The sequence below is a fragment of the Protobothrops mucrosquamatus genome, unplaced genomic scaffold (assembly GCF_001527695.2).
Source record: "Protobothrops mucrosquamatus isolate PMUCROS unplaced genomic scaffold, P.Mucros_1.0 scaffold_207, whole genome shotgun sequence".
Taxonomy (NCBI): domain Eukaryota; kingdom Metazoa; phylum Chordata; class Lepidosauria; order Squamata; family Viperidae; genus Protobothrops; species Protobothrops mucrosquamatus.
In genome coordinates, this window is record NW_015386283.1 from 232,358 (window position 1) to 257,793 (window position 25,436).

The 25,436-nt window shown below is 32.8% G+C and overlaps 1 protein-coding gene across 1 annotated transcript in view; it reads right to left on the reverse strand.

Moving 5' to 3' along the window:
• Positions 1–209: 209 nt before the first annotated feature.
• HLCS (holocarboxylase synthetase) overlaps positions 210–25,436 on the reverse strand; it is a 72,764-nt gene continuing 47,537 nt past the window's right edge. Inside the window, exons 7-11 of the mRNA XM_015826181.1 lie at positions 9,314–9,381; positions 7,474–7,634; positions 3,625–3,739; positions 1,405–1,618; positions 210–787 (exon numbers count right to left, since the gene is read on the reverse strand). Coding sequence (XP_015681667.1) covers positions 622–787; positions 1,405–1,618; positions 3,625–3,739; positions 7,474–7,634; positions 9,314–9,381 — 724 coding nt within the window. The 3' untranslated portion in view covers positions 210–621. The remainder of the gene's footprint in view (positions 788–1,404; positions 1,619–3,624; positions 3,740–7,473; positions 7,635–9,313; positions 9,382–25,436) is intronic.

The window sequence follows — 25,436 nt, forward strand, 5'->3', positions numbered from 1 at the left end:
TCCAACCCCCTGCTCAGGCAGGAAACCCTATACCATTTCAAACAAATGGCTGTCCAGTCTCTTAAAAACTTCCAGTGTTGGAGCATCCACCACTTCTGGAGGCAGAAGTCTTGTCCCTGCCACCCCAGTTTCAGGTCCAAGAACGTATCTCCAGCCACACGTGAAGCAGGATGTCCAGTAATAACCAGCATCTTACACAGGGTTTACCACCCTTCCCCTCCCTGGCCTCATAGTCATTGTTGTAGGATCCCAAATACCAGTGGGCAAATTTTCAATACATCATAACATAATAGTTTCTTTTGGAAAATTCCAAATGATCCATGTCAAAAATTAGATAATTTTAATACTTATTGCAATGCTTTTTTCACATTTGTACACAATCCTGAAAGAAAAGAAAAGAAACAAGGAAAACTTCCAAATACCATCTCAGCTTACTAAGAAGAGAGCCTAACAAAAAAATAATTATGCAAAATTATTTCTTTTGCTTGATACATATTGTTATTTTTCTGCTTTAAAAAGAAGAAAAAATATTAATACTACCTCTAGCTAAGCACTCATAATAAGCGCTGAATACAAAATAGACTACTAAGTGAATGATTGTTTTACCATACTGAAAAACTATTATTTAGGAATTATAAGATTTCTTAGCATATCAAAAGAATTGCCATCTGGGTGCACAGTGATAACATCTTTGCCTTCTTCATAAACCTGAAGGAATCCAGAATCATCTAACCCAACAATCCATACCAATGGTCCCTCATCATTTCTGAGTCGGACTTGCTTACCACTGAAACGGAAAAAAAATATTTGATTAATATCAACACTCATTAAATTTCAGTCTCACTATTCTATTAATAATAAATCCCTCTCTGCAAAGTATCATTAGTGTCTGATTATCTATCTTCATTTTGTGTAAACATCTACACATAACAATGTATTTCATTCACTGATCAACAAATATCCATATAAGCATGATAAGTCACTGTTCCAAGGAACTTATTATGTACTAAATATATACTTTGGGAAAATAATTATTAACAAATGCATATGGATTCTATGTAAGATTCATATGGAATTCAATAATTGCTTATCATCATAATGGTATAGTATAGTATATAGCTTAAACATGGTTTTCTAGAATTTTTCAATACTAATTTATTAATTCCTAGCCTATTTTTTAGCCTTTTGATGTAGTAGCCAAAAATTAGGCCTTTATGAAACAAATTCTGACGTTTTGTTATATTTTAAATTATATGTGCTAAACACATTTTTTAATTAAATATGTCTATACATAGTCAAATATATAACTAAGCAAACTATGATAAATAATAAAAATTAAAACCTAGCCAATCACTATTGCTTTAAGAAGACCTATTGTTAATTAGCAATAAAAAACACAATCACCTATGCACCCAGTATTTATAGTACATGGGAAGAATTCCATTTGGTCCCTTCTCCTGAAAGATGTTGATTAGATTTTCCAGAATGGTCACACTTCGTGCAACCAGGCAGTCGGGATTTAAGGGCTGTAATGTTGCATTCATTGTCTTATTGTACTCCATAATGAGATCATTGATGCATATAGTTGGGTTGCTATTATTAACATTAAATCCAAATCCTGAGGAGAATAAGTCATTGGAAAAAAAGATATATAAAATGTCATGTATATATCTGTAAATTTATTTCCTTTATGATGGTAATAAATGTTCGTTCCAAATCATTTAGACAGCTATAAAAACCCTTTTACAGATTTCCTTAAGATATTTATTCTTTCTAATGATGAAAGATGACGTAAGCTCATATAAATTGAAACCCATCTCTTTTTTTTTAAAGACAAGACAACATAACCATATAAATTATACTAATTAACTAATCACAGGCAACAATGCTTGCCCCTTTCTTCCTCTAGCAAAAATAAGCTCAAACAGTCCCAAGACAATCCATATCCAAACAAATACATTCAAAGGAAGTTTATAATTGAAAACCAAGAACATTTCCAGTAACAAAGAGACCCTGGTGTGTGCTATGGTTATAACTATCTAGCCATCTTAATTCTTATGATTTTGGAAGCTGTGAAATATATTTGAGGGAGATTGGCAGTTCAGAAATGTGAAAAATAAATAAAAATAAAATGTATTTGCTTCTCTGCATAGAGAGTTATCCTGCAATATTTCAATACAGGAAGCATATCTCTTTATCGGTACATTGTTTGGTATGAATATGTGGATATTTCTTGTTGAATTCCAATTGTGAATTCCAGTTGTGAACTGTTAATCAGAGTGCAGATAGGACTCTGAATGCAGGCAAAAATATTTTGAAGTTTGTGACTATGCTATTATTTTCCACATCTCTAAAATTTGAAGTTGCTCCAGCTCAGGAGTAGGATACAGATTTTAAGGAAACAACAGGTAAGGATTCTACATTTAAATATTTCTTTTCTGGTTTTGATGCTTATTTCTCACCTTGCTGTCCGTTAGCAGCATAATATTTGGCAGAAAACCACTGAGTTTAATCCTTATTTAATCAGCAGTTAAGGATTTTTTTCATTATGCCTCTTGTGTGGCTCTGTAAAATATATTCACTCCCCCTCCCTATCCTATCAGTGTTGCTCTTCTGCTCAATGTGCTTATCAAGGAAACTCATGGATTTGCTTTGGGAAGAAGTGTGTTAACTTTTATTCTGGTAAGAGCATAGACCAGCAAATAAAACAAGAAAAAATATCCTAATTAATTGTGATTTTCTTGTTTTATTTGCTGGTCTATGATTGCATAAAAATGATATTAAATAATCATTGTTTGTACAGATACATTTAGTTGAGAAAGATTTACAGTATATCTTTGTTTTTAAGAAAGACCAGGTACTAGAAGATGTGCCATGTAAAAAAGGCAATTTTAGTCCATACTCACAATTACCAGAATAGAATTGACCGTGCTTCCCCCGCCCCATTCCAATTTATTTTATCAGGAATGGGGAAAGATTATGATATGATTGCTTTTGATGTGCATTTGCTTTAAAAATCCAAAATATTGAAAAGGCTATCCACTATCTACAAAGCTGAGAAAAGCACTGATTCCATTTGCATATAAAATTAACTACTTCCATTTTTTTCCCCAGTGAGATCCCTTTGGTTTATGACCAAAGACCCCGAAACAAATTGAAAACTTCAAAAAAATTTCTTTCTTCATGATTCTTGAAACATAGTGTAGTGGTCATGAAAATCAAATGGAAAATAAAAAAAGAAAATAGTTCTAAAAATAAGAACAAGGTGCGAAATTGTTATCAACTTATTCTCACTTTAAAACAAGAAAAATTATCTGGTCATAATCAAGATTTGCTGAAGAAACTGGTGATCTAGAGTAGCAAAAAACCTGGCTTCCTAATAAGGGTTATATGGTGTTTAGTTAGAGCTTTTCTGAGGTTGAGAAACATTTTATTGCCTTTATCCCACAGGACTTTGTCACAAAACAATCAGATAAATAAATTCTCTTGCAAATTCTGTGTTGGGATAGACATATTCCAGATGCATATTCATTACAGTTCTAGGGGAATCATAATCACATCGTTCAATTTGCTATGTCAAAAATAGGCTATATTATAAATCACCATAATTTCTGATATTCTTACCAATAAGTATATGGAACATATCTCCTGTTAATGTGGAATTTACTAAAACACCACCAAGTTTCATATGGTCACTGTAGTATATATCATTTGGCCATTTCAACCGAACATCTATTTCCTACAAAAAGAAATTTGCATATTGGTAATATCTTTGAAGCTATAAGATGGCTTATCCACTAATCACAACTTGTAGCTCTTAAAAAAGAGGAAATCACATGGAACTTAATTGCTTCGTAAAAAGTTTTTGAAGAAAACAAGGACAATCAATACAAAGAACACACATGGCATTTTACCTGATATACTTCCAAATACGCTTGATTACAATTTCATGCATTTTTTATTTTGCTATTTTATGGGGTCAGAGTTCTATTGGTAGAACATAACCACTCTTCATTTAGTGACCATTCACAAATACTATGGTAATAAAAAAAAACATTTTCTCACCAATGTACAATTTATGAACAAATTTTCAAATGCCTGGCAACAAAAACCTTCAGTGTGAAATTGATCAAGGTTTAGTTAGTTTCAGGCAGCATCACAACCAGGTGGAGGGTTCTAATCAAAGTCATAGTGCTAACTTGTGGTTTAGAGAAACATTATGTTGTGGACAAAAACAGCTCAGGAAGAGATAATTTGTTTAATCAATCTCTCCATCCTTCAAGTGGTAAAAAAGAAACAAAAACGAGTCAGATACAGAATACTGTACAGGAATGAGCCAACACCAACTAGCAATCTTCACAGTCTCCGTCACATGTTCACTTAATGACAAAGTTGCTGGAAGGGATTGTGGTTGCAAAATAAGGAAGAGTATATACCATGTTTTCCCGAAAGTAAGACCTACCCTGAAAATAAACCCTAGCTTGATTTTTGGGAGTAGGCCTAATATAAGCCCTACCCCCAAAATAAGCCCCAGTTTTGGGGCAAGGTGCATGCCTAAAAATAAAGCTAGGGCGGGGATGGGGAGGTGGAGCTTACCATTGCAGTCAGGCCTCCCATGGATCGACACTTGCCTCACTGGCCCACTTCTGTGGCTGAAGGAGCAGCTTCATTCTGCAGCTGAGAATGGAGCTCCGGCCTGCATTTCGCAGCCAGAGGCCTTTCTGGAAGGCCTCTGCAGCCAAGAACTGAGCTTGGCTGTACTCGATTCTTGGCTGCAGAGGCCTTTCCAAAGAGCCTCTGACTGTGAAATGCAGGCTAGAGCTCCATTCTCAGTTGCAGAATGAAGCTGCTCCTTCAGCTGCAGAAGAAGTGGGACGGCTGGGTGGGGCTGTCGATGCTGCTGTCGTGAAGTGAGTGGAAAAGATACCTCCTGAAAATAAGACATGGTGCCTCTTTTAGAGGCAAAAAAAAAAAAGACCTGTTCTTATTTTCAGGGAAACACGGTAATAGTCTTAAAGTAAGAGACTACATAAATATATTTCTCTGTGTATCGCATTTTAACTACAGCTACTGCAAATTTAGAAATATGTAGTACAGCATGTCAAGACAGATATTTGAGATACTCCTGTAAACAAATGTCCTCAAATAGCACCCAATATACTTTCAACGATTATCTTCTCCCCCAATTGACCTTTTTACATTGTTTACAGAAAGACAGAAAAGCAGAAAGACAGACAGGCAGGAAAAGATAGCCTGCTATAAAACATTTTTAATTCCAAGAATGTCTTAGGATTCCAAATGGATCTCTCCAATTTCCTCAGAAATAGAAAGGAAGAAAGGAAGGACATTTGAAGTCCATACTTTGTTCAAATGTTCCCTGCCCAGAAGAAGAGTAAATGATGGTAGGGAACCTTGTTCAGAAAGGAGAATTAAAGGAGAACAGATAGCATTCCAGGAAGCTGCTCTCTTAGTCAGTTGCAGTCCACATTGCAACCTCCCAGCAACTAATCCATTTTGCAACCCTAGTCATGATGGTAACCATTTTGCTGGAGAAACTATAGCATGTTCTTAAAATTCCAAGTCATCCAACCACTGAAAAGGGTCAGGAAACTGCTGAAAGATATTAATTCTTTCTCTCTCTTCAACATACTTTTACATTAGCCTTCTAACTTCCAGAACACTATATTTTACTTGAAAGGGAGGAGGTTCCATAGAATGGGATCATTGCAGAAAAAGCTTGTCTTCTGCTCCCCACCAGTCAACATTCTTTGGCTGATGGGATCTGCAGCATGCCCATTCTGCTTGACCTAATTGGACTACATACATATAACAGGTGACATAAGTTTTCATCAATTAATCCAATAAAACACAATTTGCCAATAATGAGAATTGCTTACATTCAAAGGATTTAGATGAGTATTAAAGAAGATTGGAGTATAACAAGCACTAATGATATCTGATTTCCTCCTGGAGAAATAATGGTTAGTCTCTTACTTTAGAGTGCAGCATAAATATTGTCAACATTAAACAAGTTATGCCAAAAAAGCATTTTAAAATGGAACAAAGTAGGCACTGAAGTTTCTTCAATAAACTTCTCAAGCAATTCTCATATTTAATTTTTCTTCTTGTCAGTTTCCTTCAAAAGTTTTATAATTAAAATAAAGTGTGATCAAAAGTTCAATCACACCACATACCCATCTTGATTGTAGTAATTCAATATAGTGAATTTATTACAATGCATATTTAATAAAGAAGCTTACTGGAAGCCAATGGCATTAGCAGTGGTGTTACATGAGTGAACACTGAAGCACCCACTGAACATATCACTGCATTCTGTACCAGTTGAAGGTTCCAAGTGTTCTTTAAGGGAAGCCCATGTAGAGTAATCCAATTGGGAAGTGACTTAGACAGAGTGACAGAGAACAAGGCCTTCTGGTCCATGAGCGGGTGCAACTGGCACACAAGATGAATCTGTGCAAAGGCCCACCTGACTTTGGCTGCCACCAGTTCTTCAAACAGGAACTCTGAATCCAGAACTCTTAGATTATGCAACAATTATAGGGGTGTGTTAAAGTTAATGAACAGAATTCAAAAGTGAAAAATCACTGGATCCAGGGAACCAAAAATCTCAGAGCTATACAATCTTACCAAGGTTGAGCTACAATCTTTTCACCCGTATCCGGACCATCACAGCTTAACTTCATCAGCATCAATTGTTTAGCCAGGTGTATAAAGCTGAGTATCATCACAATATTGATGGTATTTTAGCCTGTGCTAAAAGATTATCTCACTCAGCAGTTTCATATAGATATTAATTAGCAATAGGAAAAGAGTCAAGCCTTAAGCAACTCACAAGATAGGCAGGCAGGAACGAACTATTGCAAAACAGTGCCTATCAACCCCCAAAGCCATCCAGAAGGATACCATGATCAATAGTATCAAACGCCACTAAGATAATTAGGCAAGGGTAGATGCACTATCTCCATTCTGAGTCCTCTAGAGGTCATCCACAAGCCTGAAAAAGGCCACCTTGATAGTACAAATACAACTGAAAATGATCCAGAATTCATTTCTTCCAGGCCCCCAGAAGCTGTCCCATCTACAGCAACTTTTCCTAAGAAGGGAAGGTTGGCAACTAGCTTCTTGGAGATAACATGGGCCACTATCACTTTCAAAGCAGATGAAACCATACCCTCCTGCAAATAAACACGGACCACTGTTTGGACCCAATTACATAACAGATCCTGTTTGGACCAACAGGAGGGACAGACCAAAAACACAAGTGGCAGAGATCACAGTCCAAGGACTCTGTCCATTTCCTTAGAGATGACCAAGAGAAACTCTTTCCAAATAATTGGGCAAGATGATTCCTTTGTCTCATCCAAAATTCTTGTTATAAATTGAGACTCAGGAAATATTATATACTTCCATTTCAAAGAACTATAATGAAAAAGAAACATAAAAATACAATACCTGATATCCAGGTATGGATCTAACAGCCTCCACAATTGCTAGAGACATCAAATGTTGAATAAATGGAATCCTTTGGCCCAATTTTGAAGTCAAAGGAATGATAACATGCAAAGTTGATAGAGCAGCTCCCACAGGACTCAACCAGGTATTTCCACCTCGTCCTTAAAAAAGGGAAATATACATTAAACACTGTTTACACACAAGTAACATTTACCAAATGGAAAATATTTCATCAGAAGATTAAGAAAATCTGGTGAAGTAAGGAAGCAAAAACCAAAACCAAAAGTTTAAAAAGTAACTGCAAAGATTACAAAGAATTCTGTCTAATATTTATAAAAAAATCTGAAAGGTTTGCTATTTTGATCTATGGGTTTATAATGATGAATTTTTTACATTGATGGAATATTTTCAGCATAGTAGGAAAATGGGTGGAGGAAATTTAAAATACACAAATACTGGTAGAAAGATTAATGATACATGGTCCATAGAGAAGAATGAGTATTTGTTGAAAGAAGTCAAAATGGGAGAATAAGTGAGGATGGAATTATGAAAAAAACATATAGTGGTGCTTAAAAGTTTGTTAACTCCATTGAATTTTCAATATTTCTGCATACATAAGATCTAAAACTTATCTGTTTCCTACACATGCCCTCAAACTAGATAAAGATAACCCAATTAAACAAATGCTTCAAAACTATTATACTTGTATTGATTATATTGATTGAGGAAAATGTATCCAAAGTTACGTATTTGTGAGTTGAAAGAGTTTTACCTTCCTTCCCCTTATCTCCCAAACAACTATCAAGGCTATCTGAGTGCAGAGATGAAACCATTCTACCTTAGGGGACTGAAAAAAAAAAAGCTTTTAGACTTATTTAAAGAGGATAAAAACCTTGTGGGAAAAATATCTGCTCATGAAATAAAAATTGTTAATAATAATCAAAGAAACAAATATTCCTACTGGATTTCAAAATGATAATTTTATTTCTACATTCAACCAAAGTTCTTAACCACAGTGCTGTATTAGCAGTGCTGGCAAAGGGACATAGAGAAACAGAGTGTGTGATAAGTATTGGCTCAGTTGAAGAAGCAATCCTTTCTCTGCAAAATAGTTAATGGAACATTGATGAATGCTTTAATTGTTTGTCATCAAGAACTATATTCTTCACACACTGACTAAAAGGAGATCTCTGTATGTCTCAGAAAAAAGTTAATTGATATCATGAACAGTATTAATTGAAAACAGAGGGTTGTATATATCATCCTAAGGATTCTATTTACAATATAGGATTCCAAGTCATGGTTTGAAAACATCCATTTAATGAAAATTAAAGAATAGTAAGTAACTGTTCTTCTGATTTTAGGGCTTAGCTAACAGTAATTTGAGACACAGAGAAAGATAAATTTTGGATACATTACCACTTTTTTATGCAGTTAGTGGTACTTTTTATCGTGGCAGTTTTGTGTACAAGGATGGTTATGAAAAAATACAACTTAATTAAAGGTTGTATGAAAACTGTAACTACAAGCCTACATATTTTCTTTATTAATTCATGATGGTTTTATTCAGCAGATCTGATTATTTTAAAGATACTTTCCAGTGAGTAGAATTCAATTCCTACTGGCAATGTGGGCATATCTTAATTACTCAATATTACAGTGATAATGATTGTTTTGTTATTATTACAAAAAGTGAAGATAGATTTCCATATAGTCAGAATAGATTACCCAATTTGTATGGGCATGATTAGCATGAGTATGGTTAGTATTACATAATACCTTTATGAATAGTATTGCATAATACCTTTTCTTCCCTCAGACTGTAGTTGTATCAACTTACCCTTTCCCTGAATTTGTTGAATTGCAATTGCTATAAGACCCATTTCCTGTGGCATCTTATACATCAATCTGCAAATTACAATGTTAAAAATGAATTATTGTTTGAATGCTGCATGATTTAAAAACAACAACAACAAAGGTTTTTATAGTGCTTGAACTTTAGGTTAAAACCATCACATAAAAAATTCAAATGAAGATATGACTGACAAAATATCATTAAGATACAGTATATTTAAATACATGTATCATACTTCCTCCATTTAATTTTGAAGCATTCATTCTCATTAATATGCATCACTGTTTTCTATAAGTGACACCTGGCAGTTTCAAACATTTGTTCCTACTTAAACAAATCTCATTGCTATACTCTCGAACAGCAGCAATTTCTGATTATTCAGAAAATCAGAATGCTGGCATAAAGCAGGTGAAAAAAAACACTGTCCCTTGAGAACTAATTATGGTTTAACTGCAGTAAATAAATCTACACCTTCTGAGAATGTTAGAGCATGGGTATAAAACTCGCCACGTATTGCGACTTTTTTTGCATTGCTGGAGCTGGGGTGGGTGCGGCCTCCGCATGATGCAACCGACCCACGGGCTGGCAGTTTGACACCCCTGCTCTAGAGGCATTGCCACATGGCTCCAAGGGCATAATAAATTACTTGTGCATTATGCATTAACTCCCAATTTTCAAAATTACAGTTCTTTAACTGAGATGAGCAACTGCAAACAATCATCTATTTTAGACTTAACATGGTATTGTGTCTGAAGGTATCAAAACAGTATTTTTTTCTAAAATAACTTAGATCAAATAGAATGCAAGTTAGTGTTCCTTACAGGAATCATATATAGTATATAAACTTTGACCGAATGTATTTATTAATTAAAAATCTGATTTTCATTTCATAGTTATGATATTCAAATTGTCAAGTCCTGGCTGTAGAAGCCCAGTCAAGCAAAACACCAGAATCATTGTGTTTTCTAATGTAAACCTTTATTGGACAAGAATCAAACTGGCATAATTGAATTAAAGCTAGCTCTGAGGAAATGGTGGGAAGCAGATAATTAAAAGAGTAAAATCCTCCCCCCCCCTCTGACAGTTCAAGTCACATTGTCCAATACATCTTCTGATAATTGTTATGAGAAGAACCTTCAGTTCGCCAAAACAATTTCTCAGTGGCTCTCCTGCTCTCACGGTGATAAGAGATACCTATAGATCCTGAACTTTCCCAAATCCCACCCCCGTTCTGTTGGCAAGCAAGAAGAATTAAAACAGTCCTAAAGGCAGTAGATTTCATAGCTTGACAATAATTATGAATTCAATTACATATATGTATATTAAATAACAAAATAGTTACAATATACTATTTCTGAAGACATAGAAAAATGAGGAAGTTTATAGGTTTATGTATTACAAATTAAGTAAAGCCTCATACAATTTATTTTATTTAGCCTGTTCATTTTTTAAAGAAAATATTTCTTCATTTATTTAAACAATAAATTGTCCAAAGAATAAATAAATGAAATAATAAATTGTATGTACTCCATTGGAAATTCCTAGTAACTGGTAATATTGAAATTGTTACAGTTGGAGTCTTTTGAATTAACATTAATTCAATTAACATTAACATAATTAACAGTTAGTACTTCAACAATTTCCAATTGCAATTTTAACTTAAAATTCTGTTAAGAATTATGATTTTCTATCACAGTCAAAAGAAAATCAATAAAACCAGGCAAAACTTTTTAAATTGTACTACTTCAAATCCATTTAGCACTTTCCACAAAAATACTTGTACCATAGATTTAATTTTTTTTAGAATTTTTTTATTCTGCCTTTATTATTTTTATAAATAACTCAAGATGGCAAACATATCTAGTAGTCCTTCCTCCTCCTATTTTCCCCACAACAACAATCCTGTGAGGTATGGCTGAAAGAGAGTGACTGGCCCAAAGTCATCCAGCCAACGTTCATGTCTAAGGTGGGACTAGAATTCAGTTTCCTGGTTTCTAGCCTGGTGACTTGACCACTAGAGCAAAACAAAATAATTAAATGAAATTCCACCAAGTTCACTAATCTATAGATGACTTTTTCTGCCTACTTAAAACTGGAATTAGAACCACAGAAAGTCTGATACGTCAATGATCTGATTTCTTTGTATGAAATCGATGCTGTTTTAATTCCTCGTGTGTCCAATCACACTTGGCCAATAAAGAATATATTCCTATAAACCTGAAATGCCTAAAGACGTATCCTGCTTTGTTATGATTCTGCAGCAATGTAAGGATAAGATTATATTTTAGATGGTTTTAAAGAAACAAAACTGGGAAACAGAAATAATTTTTACCAATACATTTTAAAGATTTCAAAATTTTCTTCAAATCGTTGTACATTACATTGCATCTCAGAAGTGAGAGAATTTATGCCAAATGTATTGATGCTTTGTTTTGTTTCATGTATTTATGTGAATTATGTAGCTACCCATCTCACAGCAGTGAATTTGGGGCCATTTGGGAGCATTAGTGGATATTTAATAACATAAATAGGAGTTATTTGTCTTCCAGAGGCATCCTGTTTCTGATCCGATCGTTAATTGTCCCCACTACATATCATAGGCTGGAAAATATAAACTCTGTATGAAGTCATCACCTTTCCAATGATTTAATCTGTGACGTGTAAAACCTGCACATGCATGCAGTAATATTTAATACTTAAACACATTTATTAGAAAATAAGCGTCATTAGTGATGAACTTATAGTACAAAATTTCTTAGTAAACATATAAAGTATGTCAGAAAATTGGAAGCACAACAGTTAGAACATCAATACCAAAAAAAGAAAGGGGGAGAGTACAAGAATAGTATGCTTGTATTTCTAGTACGGTATATTAGATAGTATGACTGCTATACTACGTCATTACTGACCATATTAAAAAAAAGTAGATACAAGTGGATGCTGTTTTCAACAGAGAAGTTTTAGGGGGATTGCTTGAAAACAGACTTCCTCATGTATCATTTCATTATTGCATCCATGAATGTATTCTCCACTGTAGTAAAAGTACATAAGAGAAGTAACATCAGGCTTCAAAGATGAAAAGAGGTAATATACTGTATGTATTAGATGTAGCATAATTATTTCCAGGCATTGAATACATTGTTAGCGAACTATATAAGCAGTGCAAATCTAAATCCCCTTTTCCTTACAATAAAAACAATGCACAGTATTATGTAAAATCATAACTGGAAGTAATGAAAACAATGAGAGGAAAACTACAAATTCTACGTGTTCAATTCTGTAAGAATGTTCGCAAACAAGCTTCTTGAACAGACACATTAAATTATTCTAGTCTTGTGTAAAACTACCAGAACAATATGGTTGCCATGATAAACATGCATGTACAAGAGAATTAACATGCCATCTATCCACCTACAAAAGTAAGCATTCCAATGTGTTATCACTCAGGAAAAGACATGGCACTCTTTCATAATGCACATAGTTTTATAAACAGGGCTGTCTTATAAGCTTTCATATTTACAGCTACAGAACTGGCTCTTATAATGCAATATATATAGGGTCCAGCCATTTATAAGGTATTCAGACAAAAATGGTTAAAAATCAAATCAATCATTAATTTATGCTGATACCTAGAGTGTAACAAATATATAGTAGGTTGGTAGTTTAAAAGTCTGCTCTCCAAATTATTTGTTAAATTTATTAAGTACATCAATGGGATTTCAGACATATATTCATTTCTGGGTGGCAACCCTTGGCCAATATATGGTAAAATTGCAACGCAAATGCAAAAGTTCCAATATAAACATCAAGTTTTCCAAGACCCAAATATACATTGGGTGTATTCAATCTATTTTAATTAATATGCAAAATAACAAGTATTTTCTTTGTTTCCCCCATTTTTATATATTCAAAAGGAAAATAAGCCACAAACAATATGTACCAAAAATATTGTTACTCTATGAATCTAAAAAGAACATAAATGTTCTTGGTCCATTTTTTTCTTCATTTTACCATAAACAACAACAACAACACTACCACACACATTAACATTTCCTTCTTAGTTGCTGATTAAATCTGAAACTCCTTGAAATATTAAATCTGTGCTGAAAGGAAATTCTTACAGTAAAATTTAGTTTTCCTTTACAAATACGCAGGGCTTTTTTTTCTCATAGAACGCCCAGAACGGAGTTCTGACACCTTTTTTGGATAGAACCTCGGGTTGTATGACATGTGTGAGTTCCGGCACCTTTTTTTTTTTTTTTTTTTTTTAAGAAAAAAGCACTGCAAATACCTATGAACAGTAATTTTAGGAAAGTGGAAAGAGAATTTCTGCCCTCAAAGTAAATAATAATAATAGTGTGCCACAGCTCTAAACTCATTATGGGAAAAGCTTTTCCAATGAGGTTATCAACTTCTACAACCCCCGCCCCTCATTCATATGATATGGTAATAAAATACAGTAATTTCTGAAACATACAAAGAATTACTCAGAAAAAAATATGTACTGTTTTCATTCTATAATTCTATTGTCTGCAAATAGGAGCAATATAACGCTCAGCAGCTAACATACATTTTGTTCACTTAAATACTCAAAATTAAAATCAGAAGTAGCTGAGCGTTAGAAAAATTGCATTTTATTTAAATAAATATAAAAAGCATTCCTCTGAAAAATTGACAATGGAAATTTGTTTTCCAAAACAGATGTTCTTTGCACTTCATCCTCAAAAAAAAAAAAAGTGTCACGTTACTTTAGCAACTTAAAGTAAAAGAAACACTTGGGGACTGTTCTTGGGTATTTTCTGTTGGCAGTGCTGAAGGAAGGAACATGACCTTCTCAGCTCTGTGGCAGGTTAAGCAGCCTGATTGAACATTGGCACTAATTAAGAGCTCTTGTTGTTTGGCAGGACCACCAGAGTACCTTCAGCACTTGTTCATGACAGCAATACCTCTTTCAGAAATTAACACTTGATGAGCGCAGACAGGGAGCCCAGCTGGTTCTCCTGAGTCCTTCAACTATATAAATGAAGTGTAATAGGAATACTGGTGGCTACCAAGGGAAGAGAGACTATTCGTGACCTCTCTGTAAAAAAACAGAGTATAGTTTTACATTGACTTAATTTTCTTCATTGGGATTAGATAATGCAGCTGGGGACTATAGAGATAGAACCAAAACAAAAGAGGTAGGACTGAGTTATTCCATATCATTTTTTTTTGCTAATAATAACTATAAATGAATTACGAACTTATAAAATTAGATAAAAATCTGGTTTTTACTAGGTTTTATTACGATGTTTTCATGAAGTCAATTGTGAACATCATATAAATTCACGGTAAGCAGGCTGCTGCTGAATTTGTTTAGCTTCTGAATCATAAATAGTTTTAAAGCAATGACCTGAGCAATACCAGCAATAGAAAGACAGAAGAATGAAATAGTGAGTTAGAGTAACAGGACAAGGTGATAAATCATATTTTTGATGTTTGCAATGTTAGTCCCCTCCAACAATACTTCATAAACATAAAAAAGGCAATGATGAATATGTTCCACTTGAGCATTTTTGTGCAAAGTTTAAAGCTGTTTTCATTTCTTTTTAAAAGTTTGCCATTTATTATATATGTGCCACATAGTTATCTCATTTGCTTGTTTACAGTGACTCCCAGCAATAAATACAAAAGGAACTTCAAAACCATGAAGACAAATTACTCAAGGAAGGGATGTAGAGAAAAGAAAATATTTCTTTATGATTGGCACAATATAGCCTTAAACAGGTCAATTATATTTGGGGGGGGGGGTAGACTGTGATTTCCCCTAGTTACATGCTGGACTGAACTGGGATTGGTGGTTCTTCTTTGATGAATACGTTAGGACAGAATAACCTGGCACTCTGATGGCAATTATCATTAGAAGGCAAGGAGAATGAAATATATTCTTTGAGGCTGCTCTTTCTCTGACAATGTAAGAAGTCAAATGCTCTTCCTTTTGTCAGGATATCTTCCTGAGAGATAAGATATATAGTTTCCGATAGCCCTTGGTCTTGGTCAATTGTTAAGACCAGAAATATGCTGCCTTTCACTTTGTTATCTGTAGACCCAGGAGAAACTAAGTTTTCTATCTCATAGGAGCCAAATTATGAGCCCTCTGACCAAAGAGAAAGCAAAAATGTAAAGAAGACAAAATCACCTCTGATTTTGGAAAGGTGACTTTGTGTAAGTGGAGAGGACCTGGAAGCTACATACTACTAAGACTGAATTTGCATTGGTAATTGCTACACTGTCATATATAAAAACATGACTTTTACTCATTTTTTATCAGTACTAAAAAGAAAAGTCTCCGATTTCAATTAAATAATAATCTTTAAATCTTTTATTTTAGTATATATAATTGAGTCCAATATTTTCTGGCTTTTCTGCATCTCTATGTGAAATATAAATCTACTTCACCCATTTTATAAAATGCTCTCCAAAATGCATACTGTAGGAGGAGGACAGAAATGTAACAAATAAATGGAAGTTCTGAATAGGGAAGGATTAGAGTTGATCACAATTAAGACCTTTCAAGTATTTTTGTTATTATAATCTGATCAGATGGTAAATTTTCATTTTTCCAAAATTGGGCAAATATTATCCTCGTGGCTGTTAACACATATAATATTAAATACTCATTCTCTTTTCCATAATTCAAGCCTAATATTCCTAGCAAACAGAGTTCTGGTTTAAATTCTATCTGTACTTTAATCATCTTTTCTAGCCACATATGAATCTTAAACCAAAATTTCTTAGCATTAGGGCATATCCACCAGAGATGGTAATAAGTGCCTGGTTGTTGTTTACATTACAACACATATTTGATACATTTTTAAACATTTTCTCTAATCTAACTGGTGTCATGTGCCATCTATAAAACATTTTATATAAATTTTCCTTGTATGCAGCTGCTTTAGTAAGTTTAATATTTCGGTCCCATAGTTTTTGCCAATCTTCTAAATCTATAGAATAACCAAAGTTCTTTGCCCACACTATCATTGTTTCTTTCACTTGTTCTTCTTCCATCTTCCAGTTTAACAAAAATTTATAGAGTTTCTTAATCAAATTTTTGTCTGTTTTCAAGAGTATTTTATCAACTTGAATGTGCAGAAATGGATAGATTAACTTTAGAAATGAAAGAGAAAGAAGACACAATTTATTTCAAAACATGGGAAAATTTTTACCAATGGTTAGCAATACGATAGAATGAGAAAAGGTTATGAAACTTAAAGAGATAATTGATAATTTGTATTTATATTTTATGATTATTTGTATGAACTTGTCTTCTTCTTTTTTTCTTCTTCTTTTTTCGTATTTGTGATTTTAATAATATAGTAAATTATAACCAATAAGTAATATATTACTATTTTAAAGTTATTACAACTAATTAATATTAAGCATTGTTATTTAGTAAAATGAATGAGATATATTGACTAACTTGTTATTGAAAGCTGTTTAATACTAGAGTAATCATTAAGATTTAATATGTATACCCAGACGGGTTTACTTGCTGATGTTATTTTATGGGATTTATTTATTTATTATTTAAATTTATATACGGCCCTATCTCCCTTACAGGACTCAGGGCGGTGAACAGGCAATAATAAAAATCACAATAAATATTAAATAAAAAGCCTGCTCTAAAATACCCCATATAAAAACCCCTACCAAAACACAATCAGAACTACGCCAGGCCGGCCGCATGGAATAGATGGGTTTTCAAGGCTCGACGAAAAGTGGGATTAATCCCACTTTTGTATTTACCCCTTTCCTTTGGTTTAAACCTTTTGTATGTCTCCCTTTGTTTTACCTTTGTTGACCTTATTCCCTTGTTACCCTTATAAAACTCAATAAAATATTTGTTAAAAAAAACTAAAATAAAAAAAAAACCAATTAAGACCTTTCAGAAAAGGAAATGGAGAAAGCTATGAGGACTTCTTGACTTCTTGTCCCCAAATACAGTAATCCCTGCAAGATATGTTGATTTTATTGTTTGAAGGAAGAAGAACAAAAACAAGAGAGCTTTAAGTCTGCAGCTTTAGAAATATGATAATTTGCTGATTTATTAATGGGTGATGGAGACAAGACAAAATTACTGGATTCCTTTTTTACCATGGTCTTCTCTTACAAGAGAATCTGGAAAACATACAGGAAACAATATATGGATGGATTTAAAGCACTGAATTCTTAGGCATAGATCCGGATCTATTATATTCAAGGATGCTGAAGGAATTCCTTAGAAATTATTGGAAAAAAGATTATCTATTTAAAAATGGGAAAAAAAAAACAAATTCAGAAACTACAGATTGTCAACCTCAAGATGATAATATGCCCTCATACAGCGCAACTAACAATTCTGTTCTTTCTGATACAAATAGATAAGAATAGTGTTTTCTTCAATTTTACAATCATGAATTTTTTACAATTTCATGAATTTGACAAAGTCAAGATATTAGTTTTTTTATAGATTCAAGCATTACATCCTCCATTTTTAAAGAATGACAGCCTTCATTTGATATATTTTAAGTTAAATTTCATTCCCATCATTCCAATTTTTTTACAAGCAGCAACATTATATTCCATTAATACTTATTTGTAATAACATGTACACAATTAAATGCATTATGCATAATCGATATACTTTATAAAATATTTAAAATAAAATATGTGATCAAAGGAAAAGTACTGTAATCTGATTCAGCATTTTGTTTTCAATAGTGAGTAGTCTATCAGGTAAATACCTCGTTACTTTATATGCAATAAATATTTCCATAATATGGTAGTTGGAAATTAGTATCCATGCTCAAGTATATGCTAGTTATTGCTTTGTAAAAATAACTATGGATGTATACACACACAAGAAAGAAAATATATTCATTAGAGAAGTTCACAGATATCTAACCATGTCAACTCCTTGGGTATGATTAATTTGTAAATTAAGCATTTTAAAACATTCATTTATTTATTTGTATCCCACATTTATTTTTACAAATAACTCAAGATGGCAAACATATCCAACATATCTTCCTCCTCCTATTTCCCAGAATAAACATTTATTTTTAAGTATACTTATAAATACAATGGATTAGTTCTATTGTTTTGTTTTATTAAACTGCTACACATTTATAGCAATACTGTTACCAGTTACTTCCTTCCCACCGTTGTTAACAGTGCTATATCTGAAGAGAATATTTAATGAATCAATATCCACTTGGAGCATCCTGTATACTTCTTGCAAGTAACTATTTTCTGTATTAGCAACTATGCACCTAAATAATAGAAAAAACACAAAATTTAATTTTTGTGAACCTCTGCTTATATTGTCAATGAAGACTCATTTGACCATTAAGACTTATGGTCTAAAAGAGACAGTCTATTATCTTGCAGGCTTTCCAAATATAGCAATTTGCAAACTGCAATTGATTAACGAAGCTAAATTTAATTAGTTCAACCCTTCTGTAGCTCACATCAGCTACAGAAAGTTGTTTGATATATTCTGCAGAAGAACAAGTCTTCTCCAGCTAGCTAAGTGCCACAATGAATAAGAAGCTATATGTTGTTCTGAGATCTGAAATGAGTTGTTTTAAGTGGAGTTTTTCTTTCATTTTCTGAGACTGCTCTGACCTTCCTAAAATCAATCCTTTGTGGATTAACATGTAAAGCAGCATTGAATTAATTTTGGAAAGTGAACATGAGATCAACCTAGGTTCATGCAAACCATCTAACTCTTAAACACACGAATGCTTCTAGACGTTCAATGAAAAGCTGTCAATAAAAAAGGGAGGGGATGTTAGGAGGATTTGAATCATGGCACAATCTATTAGGTAAGTTAGAGCTTTGCCTATTTCTATGGCATTGCTAATGCATTCCTCTAGAAGTTAATCCTATTTTTAAAGATCTTCCCTGAGGAGTACATAGGCCGTGCTGAATTAGTACTAAAATGCATTAAAATTCTGAATGTTACAAAAGGCACACTATTGGATTCTGAAGTGCAAGGCCTTAAAAGTATCATTTTACTTATATTTGATAGAAAAATATTGATGTGGAAACCTTAAAAAAAAGAGTACAGACAGGAAGAATTGTATAATTCACTTCAGTAAGTAAAAGTTACTTTGGTATGATTATTCCTTGGAATAATGTGATTTAGTTGGAATTGTTTACTAGTTTCCTGGATTGATATATTTGAAGTTTTGAGTCAGTTTGCAACTGAAGCTGCAATATAAGCCTGATCAATGAATAAACAAACAGAAATTAGACTGAACATACATACATATATATATGTGTGTATATTCAAAAAATATTTTCAATTTTAATTAAGAAATTAAACTACAATATGTGTACGTTATGAACACTGCACTGCTACCGCATGTTCAATCTCTCACCTACACATTTGCATAAAACAAGATATTGTTTATATTATAATGCCTTTTTTCTATTATTATTTAATAATGTTAATGTTATATTACATGTGATTTACTCGTTCCCTGTTATATTACACAAAAAAGGACAAAAATATAAAAATGGAAACATAATGAGAACCAAAGTGAGTTAAATGAGGACCCAGATTGTTGCAATATGGTGACTCTGTAAACTGTTAGAGAATGGTGTAAAACACTATGTTATTGCTAATACTAGCTACAAAAATATGTAGTAACAGCCATCTTGAGTTACTTATTAAAAAGTAATATAGGCAGCATAAAATTATAAGTAAATAATATAATAAATAAGAATCAGTAAAGATTCTAACTAAGCCATGCCAGCAAATCAAGGGAATATTATGATTAAACAATTGGAAGAAGTCAATCTACATATCAATTAAAAACGAACTGTGATTTGCCTGAGATTTTAATTAGCTGGTTAAAACCAACTTTATATTTTCATAAATTGATTGTTGCAGAAAAAATTGTCATATGGAATAGAAATGAAAATAACATGAAAAAAAGCTACTAAAATCAATTAAAAGAAGGCTCTTCATTACTGCTGAAGTGATTAAAAATGAAACATATAATGGAGCAGCTGTATCTAAGGTGCATGTCAAAGGCCGGGGAGAGCTTTCCATCAAATCCTCCACTACAAATATTTCAGATGAATGAGCAGATGTATCATAGACAGACTCATGACACATTGTATGGCTGTCATAAAATGATTGTAAAATTGAGTCCAGTCTGTAATGTCAACTTATGACCATAACAACCTATGACTCACATTCTGGGCTCCATTATGGTTGTAAGTCAAGGATTACCTGTTCAGTAATTCAATATCTTAGAAGATAAATACACTTCTTAAGAAAAATTTTCATTACAACTTTAGACGTATTTGGTTTAAAAATTCCTAACAGATGATGTAGAGAGCATAAGGAGAAGCCCTGGAAAGACATATGAAAAAGCCTCTATGAATGCAACAATCAGGTAAGTGGGACTTGAGTCCATTCCAAGAAACTAATCTAAGAAAAAAAAGCCCTTCCTGGATTCAAATGAAGATAAAGTAAGAGAAAGGGAAAGAACATTCAGACTTACAAGACTCTGCCACTACAGCTGTTCCAATACAATTAATTTTTGACATGATATTGGTATCTTGATCTGGCCTGCCTTATATGGCTGATAGATGCTCTGTGCATGCCCAAGCATGGTCTGAAGCACCTTTTTTGTTTGAAGTAGAAATGCTGTACTGTCATATTACATTTACATAACTTCTTGAATGAACAGAGCAGAGTTTACACTTAATTTTCAATAACAGAATGTCAATAATTCAATGCCAAAGTAAGTCAATTAGAGAATAAAGCTACACTCAGAGTGCTAAGAAAAGGGTCATCATAACCTACAAGGTAAATGTTCTTGAGCTGCTTTTCATGAACAGACAAGAAATGAAAAACTACGTGCTGACAAAGGTTTTTGTGAAACTTTCCAGTTTCAGTATTTATACAAAACTGCATTCTAAGCAATTTTTATAAAGTGAATTGTTTCAGTGCATATCTAACTTTACATTTTTTTTCAATTTTCCTGGAAAACATCACTCTTCCTAATTGATATCACTTGATTTGATTTTGATGAAGTAAGATGAACTGTGTTTGCAGAGTCAGGTGTGCAGACTCATTTTTATTTTTTTGCTTTACCCACAGCCCTCCCTCCTCCCTCTCCAAACAAAAAGCCACTCCTGGATGTCTAGATGTAAAAGATACTAAGGAATAGTGTATAATGGAAACGAATGAGCAAGTCAACCTTCAGTCCTGAACTCTGTGAAGAGAAATATAGCCTAGCGATGATTTTAGAATCAAGCCATGGAAGAATAAACTAAATTTGGAAGCCATAGAAATTCTACAAAGTAGGGGTCCATTTTTTTTTCAAAAATAAAATGCATATTGACAAATTTCACTTAAAGCATAACATTTTATTGCCTTGAAATAAAACTCATGTGTGTGTGTATCCATATTTCCCATCTTACTCTTCTTCTTGATTAATAAAAATTAATTAAAATTTTAATTGTTATTAGTGCAAGCTATGGTTTCAACTAATATGTTAAAACTAAAATGAATTTCTGCTGGATTTAGTCCTTTTATTTTCTCATTTGTTGAAAAGGAAGGTAAAAATCAAGGAAAGGTCAAGAGAGAAAAGTATGACTTTACATATAGTTAAAAACCTGCATTCATTTATAAATGAAATACTGCTATACTTACTTTTTTCAGTAATACATCCATTTGCTATTGTCTACTCAGTTTATTTCTATAGAGGCATTTAGTGAGATCAAAAATTAATTTACAAACACACACACACCAATTTAAATATCATATTAACAAGGATTAAACCAATCAATGCTATATTTTTAAAAGGATTAAAAAGTAAAGTTTTAAAGTACATTACTGCTGACCTTCAGCATAAAGCAGAGGTGATCAATAAAGAACTAATCTGTAAATCTGATAGAGTAAATCTTGTTTGCAGCAGTAAGAATAAGCATAATTTATAAAAATAATAAATAGCTTATATCTTAAACTATTAAACAAGTTTAAAAAACAACCAACTTCTTTTCTTTGAATATCTACATACACTTACAAAGCTCATTGCTCAAAGCTTACAATTTTTTTCTATATTTGTGCAATTTCTACAAATTTCACATTTACTTATATTAAAAAAGCATATCAATTGTCTGAGACCCCTTTTATAATTAGAAAATAATTTACAAGTTTAACAATTGCAATTTTACACAAATTTTGCACAATAACAGTATGAAAGTATAAATGATTCTAATCATTCTATACATCCCTTAAAATTGTTTCTTAGGCTCTAAAGTGCACAAAAGCATGTATGTATATATATACACACAATATACACCCTCTTAACTGCTGAGCATTACTCATGCTTTAAAAGTGATGCAAAATATGTATGCATATGCATTCTGCATGAAACTAGGCAAGTAAGGAGAGTGCTAATTTGATGTAATGGCTAAGCTACTGGCCGAGAAACTGGGAGACATTGACTTCTGACTTTGGGCCAATCACTCTCTCTCTCCCCCCAACCCATCTTATGGGGTTGTTGTGAGGAAAACAGGAGACAGAAGGAATATTAGGTATGTTCGTTATCATGAATTAGGTTATCAAGTAATTGAGATGGGATAAAAGTCAAATAAATAAATATGCAGCCAACTGCCTAAATATCATGTTTTCATAGATCAGTGATTTTTTAGGAATGGATAGTTATTAAATTCATAAAACTAAAAGTTTATGAAAAGAGTAGGCAACAGGCTCTCTGGCTCCCAGAAAGATTATTTTAGTAAAAAAAAAAATTATATGTTTGAATGATGCAAAGCACCAGTCTGTAGCAGCCTATTTGAAGAAATGCATTTGGGTCTCACAGAAATCTCATTACACGTTTAAACAGCATCCTGGAGGGCTGTTTTGCCTTTCAGTAAACTGATGTTTTGAGATAAATTACACCCAATATCACAGTCGTTTTGTGAAAAGGCAAGTCTCAAACAGTCCTCTGGTTTTGAGTCCTCCTACTACAGTCGTTCTTAAACTGGGGATGTTACCCCAAGAGGGTCATTTGAGCATATTTGGGGGCAATGAATCCATTTATAATTGATCATTTGTGAATCTAGGATCTAATTAAACTGTTTAATAACTACTAATTCATACATACTCTCAAAAAGGTAAATCTTCCACAATCCCAAAAAAATTATTTAAAAATGCTCCAATACAAAAGCAGAATATAATTCAATTCAAATAAAATATAAATAATTGAGGTTTTCAATCATGAGATTCATTCCATCATGTCTCTCTGAAATGTTATGAGCCAGTATTTTTTGCATTTCCCCCGGAATGGTTTAGAAAGCCCCATTTCTGCAACATTTCTACTTCTTTCTATAGTGCAAATGTCTTCATCTGAGGTTCCACTGGATTCAGATTAAAACTCTTCTAATCAAATACAGTGCTTTGGCCATACACATATTTCCCAATACCTGTGAAATGCAACCCATCTCATGTCAGCAGTCATTCAAATTATTCACATGATGATTCCAGAAGCAAAATTTCTCCCTTCAACAGTATGTGCATTGGTAGTCATTAACTTGCATTATTCTTCTGTCCCTTTTTTGCCCATTTTAATGGACTGGAAAAATGGATGTGAGTAGAATATGGTGTTTTCTTCCTAGAATTTAAAGTCCATTGTAATATAGTTAAATGTGTTCTTTGCAACATTTTTTGTTCCCATGTGAAGAAACAATAATTGTTAATATATTGGATAAGTATTGGGAATTATGCTGTCACATCCTTGATTCTTGATCATGACAGACAGCATATTATGTGAGTACAGGTTGCACACAACTGTTTCAGTTTCTTTGGTGACAGACAGCCACTCAGAAACTGGTAAAGGCAGCTTTTATGAAAAGTTTTGGGTTATGATTGTTCAGAGACAGACACGTTTAATAAAAAATAATGATAATTAATTGCTATCATCATAATTATAATTATTATAATTAATTAATAAATGCCACCTAGGACTCAAATTCCTAAATTAAGCATGGAAATTCTCAAGCTGGCTTCTCATGCAATTCCCAATTCCAAAAGAACTTGCTCCCTTACTATTTCAGGGATTATCTTAGCACTGGCTGAAATAAGCAATTTGTTGTTTCAGTTTAGGTAAAACAGGGCAATAGTTGAACTGCATTAAAAAGCCAGAGAAATAGATAATCTTATTCAAGAGGTGTTAATTACTCTACCATGAAAGCAAATCAGAATTACCTACTGTTGTTAGTGTATTTTCAAACTAGCTCAATATACAAATTGTATTCAAAAGTAAATATTTAAGGCATTCTTTCAAACAATAACTACAGTAGCACTAAATAGTACAATGTAAACTGTGTAAAAAAGAAACACAATTTTCTGTCAGTATAATTTTATTTAGGCAATAGCTCTGTTGCCAGACTTTTTAAAATCAACAAAAATATTGCTACTTATTTATTAACCATCCATCTTGCCCAAATGCAGCACATATACATGAACTTACACTTTTATGGATGCAGCCAGGACTTTAACTTTATTCTGATTTTCATTCATTTTAAATTGCATTCATGAATTAAAATCATATATAAACTACCCACTTGTGTTATTTTAATGTATTATTAAATTCTAGCAATTTTATAACACAAAATCTGTACAGTCCATTTTCTATAGAGAAAAAAATGTAAGTATTATACTAAAAGCACATTCTTTACCTACTGTTAACCAATGCAGATACTTAACAATAAAAAAATCAACTGTCCAAACAAAAAACTATGTTTTTAAAGACCTTTCTACCTCTCAGCAAAACTGTAACATGTGAGAGTAACTAGATATTAAAAAGATCAAAAAGGTCAAAATGACAGAAATGAGTGGAAATTTTTATTTACATTGAGGGAAGTGTTTTCCTAACTAAAGTACAGGCAAGTCTGCAAGTCATCTACAATCATGGATATTTGGCCAAGCTATAATGACTGCTACTGCTTTTACACAGCCTAATAGAATTCTATGAACAGTAACATAGCAATAATTATTTAAAGAAATATATGTTTTAAAACAAATAGGTATATTCCACCCCCATCCCACAAAGTAATGCAA